General features: G+C 42.5%; 1 protein-coding gene across 1 annotated transcript in view; it reads right to left on the minus strand.

The window, feature by feature from the left end:
- CDC14A (cell division cycle 14A) overlaps positions 1 to 19,367 on the minus strand; it is a 97,765-nt gene that overhangs the window by 20,115 nt on the left and 58,283 nt on the right. The window contains exons 9-12 of the mRNA XM_015407747.1: positions 19,063 to 19,125; positions 15,950 to 16,037; positions 13,582 to 13,812; positions 8,887 to 9,025 (exon numbers count right to left, since the gene is read on the minus strand). Coding sequence (XP_015263233.1) covers positions 8,887 to 9,025; positions 13,582 to 13,812; positions 15,950 to 16,037; positions 19,063 to 19,125 — 521 coding nt within the window. The remainder of the gene's footprint in view (positions 1 to 8,886; positions 9,026 to 13,581; positions 13,813 to 15,949; positions 16,038 to 19,062; positions 19,126 to 19,367) is intronic.

Below are 19,367 nucleotides of genomic sequence, written 5' to 3' on the forward strand. Positions count from 1 at the left end.
GGGCTGTATCAGGGGTCCCCCAGCGTGGGTGCCTAAGAACATAAGAGATGCCAATGTTGGATCAGGCCAAAGGCCCATCCAGTCCAACACTCTGTCACACAGTGGCCAGAAATACCAGGTGCCATCAGGAGGTCTACCAGTGGGGCCAGGACATTAGAAGCCCTCCAACTGTTGACCCCCCCCCCAAGCACCAAGAAGACATGAGCATCACTTGCCCCAGAGTCCCTATCTATACCTTGTGGCTAATAGCCACTGATGGACCTCTGCTCCTCTATGGCCCCTGTCACACGGGCAGGAAACTGCAGAGGAGAAGTGTGGCTGTTTGCCCCGGGGCAAACTAACATGCAGTAAAGCGATCAGACCTACTGTGGAGGTTCTGTGGAGGTACTGTGGAGGTTCCATGGCAAGGGAGAGGTGCCGATCACAACACACGCCTGCACGCAATGAAGAAGTGCGCGGCGAACTGGTTTTCTTTTTTTGTGTACACTACGAATGCGCATGCTCCGTTGGGTGCGTGTGCGCATCCACGGAGACGTGGGGGAAAAAAAACCCTTTTCCGCAAGGGGACATGGGCGGGCGCCGGAGAGCATCACTTGCCCCAGAGCCCCTAGCTATACCTTGTGGCTAATAGCCACTGATGGACCTCTGCTCCATATGCTTATCTAATTCCCTTTTGAAGCCGTCCATGCTTGTAGCACCCACCACTTCCTGTGGCAGTGAATTCCATGTGTTAATCACTCTTTGGGTGAAGAAGTACTTCCTTTTATCCGTTCTAACCCGACCGCTCAGCAATTTCATGGAGTGCCCACGGGTTCTTGTATTGTGAGAAAGGGAGAAAAGTACCTCTTTCTTTACCTGCTCTTTCCCATGCATAATCTTATAAACCTCGATCATGTCACCCCTCAGTCGTCTTTTCTCCAAGCTAAAGAGCCCTAAGCGCCTTAACCGTTCCTCATAGGGAAAGTGTTCCAACCCTTTTATCATTCGAGTTGCCCTTTTCTGCACTTTTTCCAAAGCTATAATATCCTTTTTAAGGTGTGGTGCCCAGAACTGCACACAGTATTCCAAATGAGGTCACACCATTGATTTATATAGGGGCATTATATTGGCTGATCTGTTTTCAATACCCTTCCTAATAATCCCCAGCATAGCATTGTCCTTTTTTATTGCAGTCACACACTGTCTCGACATTTTCAGTGAGTTATCTACTACAACTCCAAGATCTCTCTCTTGATCAGCCTCTGCCAGTTCAGACCCCATCAATGTGTATTTATATTTAGGATTTTTGGCTCCAATGTGCATCACCTTGCACTTGGCCACATTGAACCCCATTTGCCATGTTGACGCCCACTCGCCCATCCTTGACAGATCCCCTTGGAGTGCCTCACAATCCTCACTGGTTTTCACCACCCTGAACAACTTCGTATCATCTGCAAATTTAGCCACTTCACTGCTTCTCCCCAACTCCAAATCATTAATGAACAAGTTAAAAAGCAGTGGACCAAGTACTGATCCCTGCGGTACCCCACTGCTTACCCCCCTCCACTAAGAGAACTGCCCATTTATACTCACTCTCTGTTTTCTATTAATTAGCCAGTTTTTGATCCATAAAAGGACTTGTCCTTCTATCCCATGATTTTTGAGCTTACTTAGGAGCCTTTGATGAGGAACTTTATCAAAAGCTTTCTGGAAGTCAAGGTAAATAATATCTATTGGATCCCCCTTGTCCACATGAGTCCCCCCCCTTCATAACAGCTGAGTCTTTAGACGAAGGCGTTATGATAAATGATGGTTCCATCACTGGTATCAGGAACAGGTTGTCAGGAACAGGTCCATTGATGTCATCTGGTCTCTGGATCGTATGGTCATGTCTGGTCTTGTCTCAGGAACCAGGAACAATAGGCCAGATGATACTATCTACTCTAACTCGTTGGGGATGGACTTTTCAAAAATAAAACAGTAAACTCTATCCTATACAAAATCAAGAAGCAACAGTTAGAACCGGATATGGAACAACTGATTGGTTTAGCATAGGAAAAGGAGTACGACAAGGATGTATATTGTCACCTTGCTTATTTAATATATATGCAGAGTACATCATGCGAAATGCTGGCCTAGATGAATCACAAGCGGGAATTAAGATTGCTGGGGAAAAGATCAACAACCTCAGATATGCAGACGATACCACTCTAATGGCAGAAAGTGAAGAGGACCTAAAGAGCCTCTTGCTCAGAGTAAAAGAGGAAAGCGCAAAAGTGGGCTTGAAGCTCAACATCAAAAAAACTAAGATCATGGCATCCGGCCCCATCACTCCTTGGCAAATAGAAGGGGAAGTCGTGGAAGTAGTGACAGACTTCACGTTCCTGGGATCCCAGATCACCACAGACTGTGACTGCAGCCATGAAATTAAAAGACGCCTGCTCCTTGGGAGGAAAGCGATGGCGAACCTAAACAGCATGATAAAAAGTAGAGACATCACCCTGCCAACAAAAGTCCGCATGATCAAAGCAATTGTATTCCCAGTAGTCATGTATGGCTGCGAGAGTTGGACTATAAGGAAGGCCGAGTGCCAAGGAATAGATTCTTTTGAACTATGGTGCTGGAGAAGACTCTTGAGAGTTCCTTGGACTGCAAGAAGATCAAATCAGTCAATCCTAAAAGAAATCAACCCTGACTGTTCCCTGGAAGGCCAGATAATGAAACTGAAGCTCAAATACCTTGCCCACCAAATGAGAAGGGAGCACTCACTGGAGAAGACCCTGATGCTGGGAAAGATTGAAGGTCAAAGAAGACGGGGACGGCAAAGGATGAGATGGTTAGACAGTGTCATAGATGCAACGAACATGAAATTGAGCCAACTTCAGAGGACGGCGGAAGACAGGAAGACCTGGTGTGATCTGGTCCATGGGGTCGCGAAGAGTCAGACTCGACTGTGCGACTGAACAACAACAAAAGGAGCCTTTGATGAGGAACTTTATCAAAAGCTTTCTGAAAGTCAAGGTAAACAATATCTATTGGCTCCCCCTTGTCCACATGTTTGTTCACTCCCTCAAAGAACACTAACAGGTGAGACAAGATCTTCCCTTACAGAACCCATGCTGAGTCTGCCTCAATAGGTTTTGTTCATCTTTCCTTAATAATGGTTTCCACCAATTTAGCCGGCATCGACGTCAGACTGACTGGCCTGTTCACTTTAAAAGGCATTCTGTTGAAACAGAGCTTCTTCCTAAAGAATTACTATTAGAGTTATTAATCACTCCCTGACATTTGGTGGTTTCTGCCTCCTGTGGTGGCCATTTTGTGGTTGGCTCTGCCTCCCATGGCAACCATTTTGTGTTTGTGCCTACCACTCTGTGTCAGAATTCTAAAGGTGCCTGCAGACTCAAAAAGTGACAGGGGTAAGTTAAGACTTGTAACTTACTCAGTGACTGATCATGGTGGGGAGCTTGGATGTGGATGATCCAAATGAATTTGATTCCAGATAAGGCTGAAATTATTATCAGCAGTATGCACGACTTGCTAATGAAAAGGATTCCCATCACTGACAAAATGTGACTTCCTGAGATTTTTATTCCCTCTTCTTATATCACCTTTGCACTATGCAGGCTTTTTGTCCCACATAATGACCTGTACTATGAGAAACCCAAAGCCATTGAGAAGGGAGTCGTACTGGGGCTCCTCATGATGAAACCCTCAATTTCCAGAAAGTGTCCCACTGGTGCAGGAAGGAGCCATGTCTTAGAGATTCTTACATTTCTTTAGAGATGCACAAAGGAGCTGCATCGCCACCTCAAACATCACAAAAGCAGGGGCTTTTAGGTCTGATTTGTAGATGGTGATTGGACTGTACAATTTTGCAGTGCAAGTATGGATTCCAAGGCTGTTACCTCTGTACAGAACAAAAAGTATGATGTTCTGCATCTCTCATTAAGGCTGCTCAGTCAGTTACTCTAACTCTTCCCATCCCTGCAGGCTTAGCCTGCAACTCTCCATAGGCTGATGTCTCTGTTTCTCCTTTCTGCAATTCAAGCCTTGAGAGAAGACACTGAACAAACTGCAGACTGTGCTTTCATGCATGTCCAAACAGACTACCATAATTATACCCAGGGATCAAGGGACTATTTGGTCACACATGCCACTTAGATGGTGAAAGCATGACATCCATTTGCCACTATGTAAAAGTTGCCACTTCCCTGTACTAAAGTACGAAGAGAAAACTATATGTTAGTAACTTTAGAACGAATTGTCTTTGTGATAAAGTCAATTTAGAGAACTAAGCAATTAGTGGATCACACAATTCTTCATTTCATTTTATTTCCGATAAATGCTGAACAGTTATCACAACATGTTTCATGATTTTGCTGACCCCCTAAAAAGGGATGTGTTGATTCAGCTAGCTTTCAAACATGACATACAGAACTATGCCTAACAAATGTTACTGCTTTTGAGAAACTGCACAGTGGGAGGAAAAAGCAACAGTACATGAGTCCGATGGTTCCACTCCCCAAAGTGCTCTACGTAAGGACTTCTGTCATGGTGCTTGTTCCAGGGTGCAGGAGTGGGGGAGGTGGGGACAGTCAACACAGGTATAGGGGAGGGCCCAGTGGCACAACCAGAAAGCTAATTCCCGTAACACCTATTACTTTCTCATTTCATTTTATTTTCTGCTTTCATGTTATTTTTCTTGCCTACCGCTTCACCTGAGCAGGAGTTATTCAGTAGCTGAGATACACCAGAGGTTAAAATCCACTGAGCAGTTCAGAAATTGGAGGCTATACGCAGCATCAGCACAAACTGATACCTCCTCTCTCCTTCTGCTTTTATTGAGGCAGTGATCTATGGGCTCAAATGAACAAGCAAAGATCATGAGTTTTGCTCATAAAACACAAACTGCAGGTTTGTCCAGACTCAGTTCACAAAGGGGAAAAGACAAGTTATGTAATCCTTCATCTTCTACCAGGTTTCATTGCTTGAAACCTACTCCCCCTGCTATTGTAGCATTCTAAAGAAGAAAATACATTGGAAAGTAATTAGCAACAGCGGGGGAAGGGACTCTTTAAAACAATGAAATGTATTAGTACAACACTGCCAACACTTGTCTTTGGCGATGGTGAAAATGAGATTTCTTCATTCAACCCCAATCAGTCACATCACAACCTTCCCCCACTTGATATTGGTTAACAGTCTTAAAACTGTCCTATTAAACAATTTTGTATGCAAGAGATTTCAGGGAGCAGAAATTGGTCAAAATGTTGTTAGCTTTTCAGTTTGGATACTTCAGGAGACATGAGCCGTTAGAAAAGGTGTGAGAAAACTTCTTGCCTAGCTCTTAATAAGTGGCAGTGGAATGACCTCTTACAAAATTGCTGAACAGAACAACTTTAAGATTGTTTACCCGTATTAAACTTGGTCTAATGGAGGAGCTGCGGTGGCTCAAGTGGTTAAGACGCTGAACTGCAGGCTGTGGAAGGTCGGTAGTTCAGCAGTTCGAGACCCAGGTGCCACATGATGGAGTGAGCTCCCATCTCTAGTTCCAGCTCCTGCCAACCTAGCAGTTTGAAAGCAAGAAATTGCAAGTAGATAAATAGGTACCACTTCAAGTGGGAAGGTAACAGCATTCCGTGTGCCTTGGTGTTTAGTCATGCCGGCCACATGACCACGGAAACGTCTTTGGACAGCGCTGGCTCTTCGGCTTTGAAACGGAGATGAGCACCGCAACCCTAGAGTCGGATTTGACTGGCTTTCGAGCAAGGGAACCTTTACCTTTACCTTTAATGGAGGAGCGGCTTTGACTGACTTTTGGTGAATGAAGAGATCTCTTTGCTACCATCAGCACAGATTAGTGTGATGCATGACATAGTATATATGTAATGGAACGAGGAATATGATAGTATTGATGAGGGATATTGGAAGTGGGGAGATGAAGATGTGGGATCAGAGCACTAGGTTCAGCTGACAATTCTCCTGACAAATGTTGATTGTTACTAGGACTTCAATACCGGTAGTTCATCACTACAAATCCTATAAGGCATTAGAATAGAAATCGGAAGGAAACAGGTCAAACAAGTTGCTTTCCTACTTGAGAAACATCATTATATCTGCTAGTCTTTTTCTAAAAGTGAAACACTTTGAAAACTTATGTTATTTATAGTCCACCTTTCTTGCTCAGATGCAAGACAGATTACATAGTGTCAAGTCAAATACAATGAACAGTACAATAGGATTTTGACTACAGAAGTTTAGAAATCAAGCAGAAAACTAAAATGGAGCTGAAACAAACCTGAAACCTAACCATTTAAACTGTTCTTAAAGCAGGGTGGAAGATATAAAACACATGCCTTGCATGAACTCGGTTTTAAAAAATGGTATGCACTTGATACTTGAGACACCGTATCACAAATGCAGTAGAAAAGAGCAAGAGTGCAGTAGCATTTTAAAGACTAAAACAATTTGTGGCAGCTGTGACTCACAAAAATTCATACCTGCCAAAAATTTTGTTAGTTTTTGAGGTGCTACTGGACTCCTGCTCTTTTCTACTGCTATTGTCATTCACTTGCTATTGTCATTCGGCATCTGAAATCACTCCACTTTCCAATATATAGGACGGATGGACTCACATTCTATCTGTATCTGAAGAAGCAAGCAGTGACTCACGAAAGCTGACACCCTGCCACACATTTTGTTAGTCTGTAAGGTGCTACTGGACTCTTGCTCTTTTCTATTGCTACAGGCAATATCACAAATGCAGACAACTGCAGATCAAGCAAGTTACACTGAAGACCTCAGAAGGCTCTGCCAGCAAGTCACATGAAAGGATTAAAGTATTTTCCAACCCATTCTTCTGATACTATGTGAAAAACCAGACACAGAATGACAGCTGTAACCTTCTTTTTTTTTTTTTTTAAATCCCCGGAGGGATATTTTTTTTATTTTGCAAATACTACAAAAACTACAAAGAAATATTGGGGAAGGGACTACAACTAAGGATAAAGGAAAGCAAACTACACTAAACTAAAACCCCAAGAGGAGGAGATCTTTTCACTGTTAGTAAAAATGTTAGTACGATTAGTTTTAGTATCACAATATACTTGTAGAGTTCTTGCTTATAACAATTCACTATTTATATGTTATTTTGTTAGTTGTTACGAGAGAAGTCTCTGATCATCTTATTCTTCGCTTCAAAAGGCCATTTTCCAAGTCCTTCTGCCTTTACTTAGGCTTTCTGTCTCTAAAATCGTACACCACTCTGGCTGGTCCTGCACCCTTTTCTGCCGCAGAATCCTCTTCTGTTCCTGAGGTAGCAGAGTCACTAAACTTCGTTTCTTCCTCTTTGGACTTTTCGTCTGTCCCCAGCTGACATCTCAAAAATTCTTTGGCTTTAAAAGTGGAGTCTATCTTCTCTCTTCTATCGTTGATCTTAAAGATGACACCCACCGGAACCGCCCACCTGTACAATATCCCATTCGTTTGAAGAAAAGAAATTAAGCCCTTGTAATTTTTCCTCTTTTGTCTAATTTCAAATGGAATGTCCTTTAAGGTTTTAATGGTTACATTTCCCATTTTCAGTGGAGTTGCTGAAGCTGCTTTTAAAATGGCATCTCTGGTTTGTCTTCTTACAAACCTGACCACTATTTCTCCAGGTAGGTTATTTTTTTAATGTAATTGGAGTATGCCCTACAGGCTGACTCCATTTTGTTTACTAGTTCACCCGCTGTTAAACCTACTACTGGAGCGATAATCTCACCTAGCACCCTCTTCACGTCTTGCCAATCTGTTTCAGGAACCCCCTGAAACCTGAGAATCATGTTAGCTTTTTCCATCTGTAGCTGCAAAACTCGATTCTCTTGGCAATTCTGCTTTGTTTCCACATCTCCCAGCCTTTTCTTCAACTTCTTGCTTGTGGTGTCTATCTCTTTAATTTTCTCGTTTGCCTGCTCCATTTTTCTCTCTGCTTCATTCAGCTGAAGCTGCTGTGCTGCAAAGTTTTTATTCATCACGGTCAATTGCTGGTTAATACCATCGAGTTGCTGCATCACCGGCTTAAGCATATCCGCCAGGAGTTTGAGGACATCTGCTCCCTCTTCCGGTCTCGGACTCTGACTGCCTGGCTTCATTTTAAACTTTCTCTGCTGGGCCACCATCTTTCCCGTTTTGTTTACAGTTTCTACCGCTTCCACACAACTTGGAAAACTTGCCAGACGACTTCGCGATTCAGATAAGTCTCTCTAAACACTTTCGGTTTACTTACTCCCCTCTCCCCCTTTGTTTCCGTTAGCCGCTCATTTGTACAAGAGGCGTCCCTCTTTGCAATCACTGTTTTCAACCGTGGGGGGGGGGAATCACTTTTCAAACTACTCCGTTTTATTCAGAACTCACATTCATTGTCGGTCATTTTCTTTGACCACGCTCAGTTTTACGCCATTCCGCTCGATCTCCGGTGCTTGTCCCGGTCAGTCCAGCTTATGCCCTAAGGCCACTCAGTGACTGGACCGTCGGGGTGGAGGGGAGCCTCAATTCTCTGGCATTACGCCATCGAACAGGCTACCCCTCAAAAGCCCCCTGGCCTGGAGTCTATCACAAAGGCTCTGCGGGGGTGTCACTTGAGGTGGCACCCCTCAAGGCTGCCGGTGTGCGAACCGCCCTTCCCCGTTGTGGTAAGAGCGTCCGCCATCGCTGTTCCATAGACCAGAAGTCCCAGCTGTAACCTTCTATTGCACACCCCATCCTGCTGCAAATCAATACACCAGGAACTACACAAATAATTTAGATAATTCTGCTATAAGAAAAGCCACTGTATAATCTGGTCTTTATGTAGCTCAATCCTACAGACAGGGGAAAAATACACATTTGGTGCAGTATATTGTATTAACACGTGGTCATACTTACTCTTCAAGAAAGTGCTGCTGGGGTCCAATGATAGAACCAGGACGACACATTCTTATCCAGGCAATGGCTTCAGAATGCGAGAATCTATAGTGCTTCATTATATAACAGGCTATCAGTGTTCCTGTTCTTCCTAGCCCAGCTACAGTAAAAAAGAAACAAAACTGATCTTAGGTATTGAACTACATTTTTAGGAATACCAAAGAATACTGTTAAATATGTTGTCAAAGGCTTTCATGGCTGGAGTTCATTAGTTGTTGTAGATTTTCCGAGCTGTATGGCCGTGGTCTTGGCACTGTAGTATTACAATGCCAAGACCATGGCCATACAGCCCAGAAAATCTACAACTAATACCGTTAAACATGTTATGTTTCAAACTTCTATTCTGCTTTATTATATAACTGGTATTTTAAATGCAATCCATTGTAATATTTTACAGAAGAATACTACTACTATCTATTTTAAGCATCACAAGTGCATCAGGGCGTACAAGCATCCTGGTAGATCATACATAGCCTTGCTAATGCTGATCTTAACATCCTACCTATTCCTGCCATGGATGATCTAGAACATACCACCCCCTGTTCTGCTGAACCTTGTTTCATTAGTTTATATTAATATTAGTATTTAAAACATTTATATGCTACCTTTCCACCAAAATAGGGTCCCCCAAGGCTCTGAACATGAAGGCATTAAAATATTTTAAAAATAAAACCAGCATTTAAAATGTATGTATAAATATTTAATAACACACACATACACACACAAACAGACACAGAACCAGGGAGGGCCAATAAGAGTTTGACATACAAACCCAACCAACAGTGCATGTAAAAGGTGTGTGTGGGGGTACATGTTATGTACAACACAGAGATGCCACCAAAAACAGCATCCTGTATCAAGTTGTCCTTCTCACCTATGCCAGCTATAGGATCACTTAGGCTATTCTGTGGCATCCTGCTGTATATTCCCCCAGCACATATCACTGTCTGTCAATAATGGAGGGCAGGAAACCTGATGCCACAATACAGGATGACTAATCCTACTGTCTTCAGAGATATCTTTGTCACACTCCATGCTGTTCTGCTCTCAGCCTCATGACTTACTGGTATACTTCCAATGAAAAAGAGACTATGATAGAGAATCTTCCTCATCATCTCTATCAGCAGAACAGAATTCCTTAAGAATACAATCTTATCCAAAATGTGTTTTTATGGTTAAAGTAGAGCCGTGATCATAATTGTTGCACTGGAACAAGTCTAAGTGAAACCAAAGTGACCTTCAGTTTAACAGAACATCGAATGCTATTGTCCGAGTTTTTCCACCAACTTGATACTTTGAGAAACTGCCTCCTGGGAAATTGTTTTTCACCCTGGGTTAAACAGTCCTACTTCTTGCATTGTCTGCTCTCATTCCAAGGGAGCATAAAGGTTTATCCACCGGTCCCCTCTTGAGAAGTAGCACAGGAAAACTGCAAGGGGGTGCTGCTGTCTAAATTGGCTAAAAGCAAAAAAAGAAAAAAAGAGGCAACTCCACCCAAAGAAAACAAACAAATGGAGGGAAAACCTTTACACTTTGCTTTCAGCAATCTTAAAAAAGAGACACCATGGAGAGAGGCGTGGAAAGGACAATGCTACACTGAAGCCAGGCTAAGCAGAGAAGCTGATCTGAATGATTTGATCATGGGGGGGGGGAGAGAGAGTTTACACTGCTGTTGTGGAGAGAATGGATGTACCATGTATTACTGTTGCTCCACAACCATGAGCATGGCAGGACCGACACATTTATTGTGACATGAGTTTCTGTGGACCAGGGCCCACTTTACCAGGTGCATGAAACAGTAATCTGAAGATCTATACATGTAGGCAGGGAAGGTAGCATGGCACAGCTTGGATTTCAGAAGCTAAGCAGGGTCATACTTGGATGGGAGACCATGGAGAAAGCTCTGCAGAGGAAAGCAATGGGCAAAGCAACCGAGTCAGTTGTGACTTGACAGCACTTATGCACATACAAAGGGCGGGGGAAGGAGGGGAGCACCACAAAGTGAGACCAGAAAAGCCCACAGAGCTTTAGAGGTGTGTCACATTATTCTGCTTGGACAAAACAAAAACAAGGTCCTGTTAAAAGAACAGAAGATACAGAGTGGGTGTAATCTGTTCCTAGCTTGTAATGACCTGAATAGATCACATTTTGGGTTACACACCTTCCCGCAAAGGTACAGGCTTGACGCTATTGGTGCTAAGAAATCTTGGCCTTCAGATGGTTGATGTGGCCCTCTATGATCACATCCCAGCTGGATTACTGTAATACTGTCTATGTGGACTGCCTCAGAAGACAGAAAGCTTCCATTCATTAAAAATGCAGCAGCAAGATTACTTGCCAGTATGAATTACTTAGAGCATATAGCATTGCTATAGTCCTACAGTGGCTGCCAATTTGCTTTGAGGCACAATTCAAAGTTCTGGATCTGTGATAAAGATTAGTTTTTATTGTTTGTTCTCTCAGGTTAATTTTATTGCATTCTTGTGGTTTTACTGATTTGTTTGGCTGTAGAGTGATTATCCTTTTTTATTTAGTTGGCTCTTTTTTTGTAATCTTTTGTGTTGTCCATGAATTTTAAATTATTGTCTTTTGAATTTGTTGGAAACAAAATGAATTGTATGAATGTCTAAAGAGGGACCACAGGCTTTCTGTACTGCATTAGTCACCCCCAATATAAGACAGAATAAGTTTTCATTCATGTGATGCTCTGGCTTGCAAAAGCTTTTAAAGGTCTTTATCTTGATGCAAGACCATTTTGCTGCAAACTATTAGCAGGTCTACCCTTACACACAAAACTAATTTCTCTTTGGTATTTTAAAAAATCTTTACCAAAAGAGAAGCAACAGCATCACTCAGTGGAATAAAAAAAGTCTGCATGTAATATTCATGGTTTACAAAATTACAGAATGGAATGGAAGTATTTGTAATTTGAACAATTTCATCCAGAGATGCTCGATTACTCTTCTGTTTGGTTCACAAACTGCAACCAACACCAGGTTTTTTTAAAAAAAATGTTTTTCATGTTTGATTTTGAATTGCAAATGCAAATGTTTTCCACCTCACTCATTTCTGTATTAAAAGGAATCACCAAAACTAGAGGGAATGTTCAAATCTCCGGGGGGGGGGGCTGTTTGTGGCAGCAAGTGGGGAACCTATGTGGCTTGCGTCTCTAGTGTTCCAGCCATTCCCTTTCTGCACCCCTGCCTGATTTCCAAAGCCAAGCATGTTACTGTTAAATTCAACTTCGTATTAATTGGAGTTACACATACTTTGTGGGACCTGTAGTTGACAGTGCAATCCTAAACACGTACACGTAGAAATAAATCCCACCGAGTTCAATGGGATTTATTCCCTGGTAAGAGAGTTTAGGATGGCACCCTGAGTCCAGTAAGTTTTGAACATGCACTACCACAATGAATGCTGCCAATTAAATAATGCCATGAACAGTGTAGGTGCAAAAGCAGCCCATGCACTCTAATGCAACAGATTTCAAATGATGCGCACAATGCATCCATAATGACCCTGAGGCATACATTATCCAAACAAGTCAGTAAGCAGTGAGTGTGCATCAACAGTGGGTTTGTAGTCACTCGCCATGCTGAATGCTACCAGTGTGCAGATGCAAAGCTATTCAAAATTTCTGTTCGTTTTGAATCATGAGCAAATTACTGAGGTGACCATATGAGGTGCTCAACTCAACAGTGAACAGGCACTGCAAACAGAACAAGTTTGATTCTGATGCAGAATTCATGTGAACACTGTATTAGCTGTCCCGGTATGGACCGGGACTGCCCCGCCGCCACCCAGGGGAGGCCAGGGGACACGCCCGGAGTATGCCTACCTGGGTGGGCGGACCCGTGCCGGTCAGGAGAGGGCGGCGGGCGGCCCACAGCAGCCGAACACCCCGGCCGCGGGGAGAACAGGGCGGAGAACGCGGCAGAGCCGGCCCCGGGCGAGGAAGAAGCACGGCGTGCCCCGGCCCGAGCAGCGGAGGAACGACGCGGCAACAAGAGCCCCGGCGGTGGCGAACAGCCCGGACAACGCGGGCGCGCCAGGACCCGCCCTCGCACTCGCCCGCCGACACAGTGCACGGCGGGGCGGGAGCCCGACGCCTCGACCGGCGGCGCCCGGACGGGAGGGGGCGGGAACTGTGTGGGCGGGTCGGCGTCTTTGCCTTTGGGCAGGGGCGGGGACCAGGTGCGGGGGCTTGTGGGGGAGACGAGGGGAATAAAGCCGCGGCAGGAGCAAGCCGAGGAGGACTCGCTGGACTGGCTGCTAGCCTGGCAGTCCTACTGAGCACACGAGAGAGAGTCGGTAGACGCAGGCAAAAGACAGCAGTTCCAGGCAGACCCAAAAGGGGGGGGAGTGACGGAACTCCCCACAGGGTCTGCGTCTGAGGCACGCTCTGCTAGCTGCCGGATCCTTTCTCTTCCTCTCCCGGGAGCCTCCTCTTATCCCCGCACCCCCAAGGGACCTTTGGGGCAGGCGAAGACACGGCGGAGGGTCCAGACCCCGGGCAGGAGCTGACGGCACCTCACATTAGCCCTCTTTTCATCCAAGGCAATAGGTTTATTTCATTAAGATCTGGCAAGGTGATTTTTCACAGATAGCAATCCTTTTCCTCTTTATACCAGCGTATGTTCCAGTTTCATCTACCTTTACAATGTACAGCTATGGCACCTTCTGCGTTCTCACAGATGTTCAAGAATCGTCGCACTATATTATCGCTTGGTGTGCTTCCGTCTATGAAGAACAGGTCGTTGTGCTCAAAGCCGCCATCTGTGAAACGCTTTGCTTCATAAATCTTTTTGTTGAGTCTTATGACTGTTGTTATGTTGTGTTTCCTGAAATATGGGAAATATGCTTCGGGTGCATGGAGTGGATAGCCTATAATAATTAGCAGAGGAAGAATACTTGGGTGTTAATATCCCCACATTGCCCAGTTGCACAAACAGCAATTTTAACACCATAATTTAAAATTATAAATCACATGGTCTGGAATGACAATGTTACTAATACAATAAAGTCTGAACGTGTTTTAAGAATAAAAAATTATAACACAAAGTTGAAAAAAAGGTTGTAAAAGGATGCAAACATTAGTCAGAAAATCTGTTTAAGTGCACAAAGCTGTTAGTTTTAGAAAACATTTCAACTAATAAATCTAAAATCAGAAGTACAGTATACAGCTGCAAAATATTCATGACACGTTCCCTGTCTTTACATAATGAATGATTAGGTAGGCTGCAAAGAAAAACAAATCCAAACTAACACATAGAGTTTACAAATTTCTTTTTGTTTTCAGAATAAAAGATTCGTTTTGTCTAAAAAGACAAAGAAGACATATTGGGAGGCCATTCTTTTTGCTCAGGCAACTGCAGAATGGCTCCTCCTCCTCCTCCTTCTGTGATGCCATGCATCTTCCTGTCATATGGGACCCATGCTGCTCCTGGGGAGAGGTTACCGTTGGATCCTGGGCTACTGTTCTATTGTAATCTCTTTTGGCACTCCATGCTTGAGAAGAGATGGATGAAACGTAATGGCAGGGTCTCAGTTAATTACTCTCAGAATTCCACAATCATGGATACATCTGTCCATCAATCTCCAATTCTGACATGATTATTTCTTTCACTATGTTCCCCCCCCCCCAGACTTAAACCCAAAGAAATAACTATATAAACTAAACCTGTTATTCCTGTTTGGTCCTTGAGTCTGTTAAACATCTTCATTATGTTCTATGTTAATTTACTGCTCACCCTCTCCCTGTATGCATGGACAGGTAATTTCCATTTCATTGTATCTGAAGAAGTGTGCTTGCATATGAAAGCTTATACCTTGAATAAAACTTTGTTGGTGTTAAAGGTGCCACTGGGCTCAAACGCTGTTCTTTTGGCACTCAAAGTGTTTCATACACACTCTCAGGAATTTTCACAACCCTGAGGCAGTATGACCTATATAATAAAATACGGGGTTGAGGCTGAGAACAGCTTCAACTGGTGTGTCATATCAATGGCACCACCAACATTTTCTTTTTTATTTGCTTAACACAGAGAAATGAAAGCTTACACAACATACAATTGTGAGTCTCATGATGAAGTTCAGGGTTAAAGGTGGGTAACCAGATCTGAAAAAGTTAAAGAATGCTGGCCTAATTCAACCAGTGACCAGCTGACATTTGGGCCAGGGATATCTTGGCTCAGATCATGCTGTTTTTTTAGTATGCCAACCAGATCCTAAAAATCTGTGTAACAGGTACATTCTGCAGTAAATTGTAGTGCCTTTGTGTCTATCTACAACAATTTATAGTTTTTTGTTTGTTTATAATAATTTCCTTTACAATTAATATTTCAGGGCAAAACACACAACACTACCTTTTCACTTCTAACAGTTCAAGCTACAAAACAAATAAGTTCCCCATTATATTTCTGGTATGAAAGTGCCATATATGAATGCTGTTCTTGTTTGGAATTTTACCCCAGACATTACTGATCAAAGGCTCAAAACTGTCTAGCCTATTTTCCCTGTTTCCTAATGCATTAGCTAGAGAAGATATGTCTTGAACAATGAAGAACTATGGATATAGTGAGAGCCAGTTTGGTGTAGTGGTTAGGAGTACAGGCTCTAGTCTGGGAGAACCGGGTTTCATTCCCCCCCCCTTCACATGTAGCTGCTGGTGAGACCTTGGGTCAGTTACAAGTTCTTTCAGAGTTGTTCTCTCACAAGCAGTTCTTGAAAGAGCTCTCTCAGCCTCACCTACCTCACAGGGTGTCTGTTGTGGGAATGGGAAGGGAAAGGAGACTGTAAACCACTCTGAGACCTTCAGGTAGTGAAGGGCAGGGTATAAATCCAATCTCTTCTTCTTCTGGTATTTGCCCAATATATTCAAAATCGTGGAAAAACAGATATTGTCCTGTGCACACAAAGTGCTTGGGCAAGCACATGGAGGTCTATTCAACCCAATCATAATACAGGCATATGACACAGACATAAAATTCTATAGAAGAACTGGGGGGGGGGGAAAACATACCATTTTCAATTTTGGTCTTTGGATGTGGTCCGCTAAATGCTAAAAATTTCCCTGGGACAATCCAATTGAAGTCACCATTTTCTACTCGCTGGTGAAAAAGAGACATAAATGCTTATAAATCTCCCACAGTTTTAGATCAGCACATTTTAACCTGTTGTGCAATGTACACATACTTAAGTTTTTAAATATTGCTTCTCCACCAATAGGTGCCTGAGGTGATTCACGGTAAAAAAACATAAGTTTCAAACAGCATTAATATCTAAGCAAAACTACAACACACAGATTTACTAAATTGGACACTTAAAACATCATCGGGAAAACAATCCCAGCTAATTCAACAGAACCCCCCTCTGAAAAACAGCCAGAATTTTTTAAAAACCCCTCTTGGCTTGAAATCCCCTCTCCCCACACAACATAGTATTAAAGGCTCTATCCTTCGGACCACCTGCCTTACCTCAGAAGGCAGTGGTACATGAAGAAGCACCTCTGATGAAAACTGCAGTGTCTGGGCAAAACTACATGGGAGTAATCAGTACTCTACATACCATGTCCTAGATTCACAGGTCAAAATCAGCATCTTAAATTGGGGCCAGGGTTGCCTCCACACAGATATGATTCTCCATGAAGCTCTCACTTTTCTACAAATACTGAGGTATTCATAGTGGCAGCAAAGCAGTCACATGGATTTTCCCCATCACTGTCCTTCCGTCAGCCTTCCATGGCTGCCATTTCTGTCCCTGCCACCAGAGAGCTTTTTAAAACTTATTTTTTTAAAAACCAGTAATAGCTATATCATTATAGCATTATAACAGTCTATTACACCGGTGTATTAGTTCCCAGCTTTCGGGTTTTTTTAAAATCTCTCATTCTTTTGGTTGCAGCATTATAAGGAGAAAAGAGCAGCCCATACATCTCTTCTTATAACTTAAGTAAATCTGGAGACTTACTTAAAAAAGAAAAAAGAAAACTGGTAACGAGTATATTATTGAAATAGAGATTGTTATAATGCTATAGCAATACATAGCAATACAGCTATTATCATTTCTTTAAAGCTGAAAAAAGCCCTCTAAAAGCAGGGTGAAAATGGCTGTTGCAGCAACCAAAGTGAGAAAAATTATGCCGGCGTGGACAGGACCCAAAAGATGTACACCTTCCTATCCAAATGACATCCAAAGTTGTTTTGACTGCAAACTTTCCAAAAAACATCATTAAACCAGATTTGGGAAAGATCACAGCACAGTGGAGGAAAACATGAAAACAGGCTGGTTAGAGGACGATATCCTGTGGATGGTCCTGAAAACAGCAGGCAGAGCAAACTACCTTTGTGGAAACAACTCAGAAGTAAAAGAGACTGCCAGCAAAGATCTTTCACCACTTGAGTAATATGGTGCCTGCAGTTCAATTCAGCTGTTAATTCTGCTGCTACATTCTGGATGAATGGAAGTTCCTGGACCTCCTTCAGTAACAGTCTGGCTCATAAAAAGGAGCTAAATTTGCAAAGTAAAGTTAGCTTTTGGGCAATCTCTCTTTTGCAGAGATTTTTGTTTGTTTTCCCCAAGGAATTTTTATAGGAACTAAGGATGTGCTTTAGCTCTACTGATGAATCACCACGGTAGGGGCAGGCAGACAATTATGTTCCTTTTGGTATTTACGGAGGCAATGAAAGTCTGCCTCATAATTAAAGCTTGCAAAACAGGTCTTAAAGGGAAGACAAAATTAAGATCAATTAGCTTTGATAGATTTTTAATGTGGTAAATACAGCTTCCTGCACATGTAAAATTGTAGTCTTAGATGAACTATCATTCTCATGAATCATCCTCTTGTTATGTCAAGGAATATACTACGACTGAGATATGTGTTAAATAGATGAAGTCATCCTTAACAGCTATCATTTACCTTTTTACGTTTAAATTTTGAGAATATATACAATTGTGCACTAAGAAGTGCAAACTCAAGTTTGTTGCTGTGTTACAGAAACAGAGGTCTGCTGATAGCAAAAGGCTTCAGCATCCTTAAATGTTATCATGCTGAAGTCACTGCTGAATGGAACTGAATGCCATGCATAGTCTAAGATCCAAAGAACCATGAGACTGCGAGATCAGTTACAGTGGTCTGGCCATGCAACATAGCCATTAACTCCTGAAACTTAGAGGACACAAAAGCAGTTTACAATAAGACCTGAAGGTAAAAAAAAGTCAAGAGGTCTAAAATTCTACTGAACAAAGTGTTTAGGAACAGAATGAAATTATATACAACAATGTGACAGCAGTTCAAGAGAGCTGGGATGAAAGCAAGAAGCCATTCCAAATACAATTTAAACAATACACAGCAATTCCTTGGAAGTGCATAAAAGCCCAGGTCTAGGAAAAGTGATGCTCCTATTCAATAATGCCAAATTCCTGAACAACTTACCTCAAAGTTATTATTTAACAAGCAGTGGAAGGGCTTTATACAGAGATTACTAGCTAATCCATCAATGCCGCAGAAACGTGACTGGGCATGTACTAAATAAACATTCCCAAGTACTCTCTTCAAACAACACTCTAGATTTAGAACACATAAAACACCATGGAAGGCAAACAAAAATGATATTACTTGCTCAGTAAAAACATTTAGCAGCATAGCTTCAGGCTGCACAGAAACTATCATTCAGAACAAAACAGATTCCTTAAGATAAATACCACACAAGAACAGCCACAAGTGATTTTTGAGCACTGCACAACTAACAGTAAAATCCATTTTCCTTGATTCCCACCTTTCAAATCTTTTTCTCTTTTCCACTTAGCCTTACACATCATGACTTACAAGAATGTGCACTCCAGACAGACCTTTTGCACCACTGAACGTCATATGTATTCTGTAGTTGCAACACTAGGCATCTTTCAGATGACACCAAGATAGTTACCAACTTTCAACTGTTTGCTTTATATTAAAAGAACATGTTTGACATCAGAAGCAGCAAGATAACATAGAAAGTCATACCAATTATGTAGTGCCTCCAGTACAGGAGAAGCTCAAGGATCCCAAGCCTCTCAGCACAGTAGATCTAGTTATGTGAAATAGGTGTCATGTTTAATCTTGGGCAAACGCATCAATTCAAAACATGCACAAACCTCATAATGTTCATATTCGTCTGCATCAAATGTTCTGAAGTCAAAAAACCCATGCTGTAAGGCCTGAAAAGAAACAATGTTCTCACATAACCATCTAAAGGAGAGAACTTTTAATTGTATAAATTCAAAAAGTTACATCTGAATCTCTAAGGCTGCTGTTCTGAGTAGAACAAATGTTCCAAATGTTTTAAAGCCATGGACAAAAGCAAACCAGACTGGGATTCTACAGTACTGTTCCGCCAGCATAGCAGCAGTTCCTCAAATGGAAAGACATTTCCCATTGCAGACCCCTATTTTGTCTCTTA

This window comes from Gekko japonicus, unplaced genomic scaffold, assembly GCF_001447785.1.
Source record: "Gekko japonicus isolate JY-2015 unplaced genomic scaffold, Gekko_japonicus_V1.1 scaffold2204, whole genome shotgun sequence".
Taxonomy (NCBI): Eukaryota; Metazoa; Chordata; class Lepidosauria; order Squamata; family Gekkonidae; genus Gekko; species Gekko japonicus.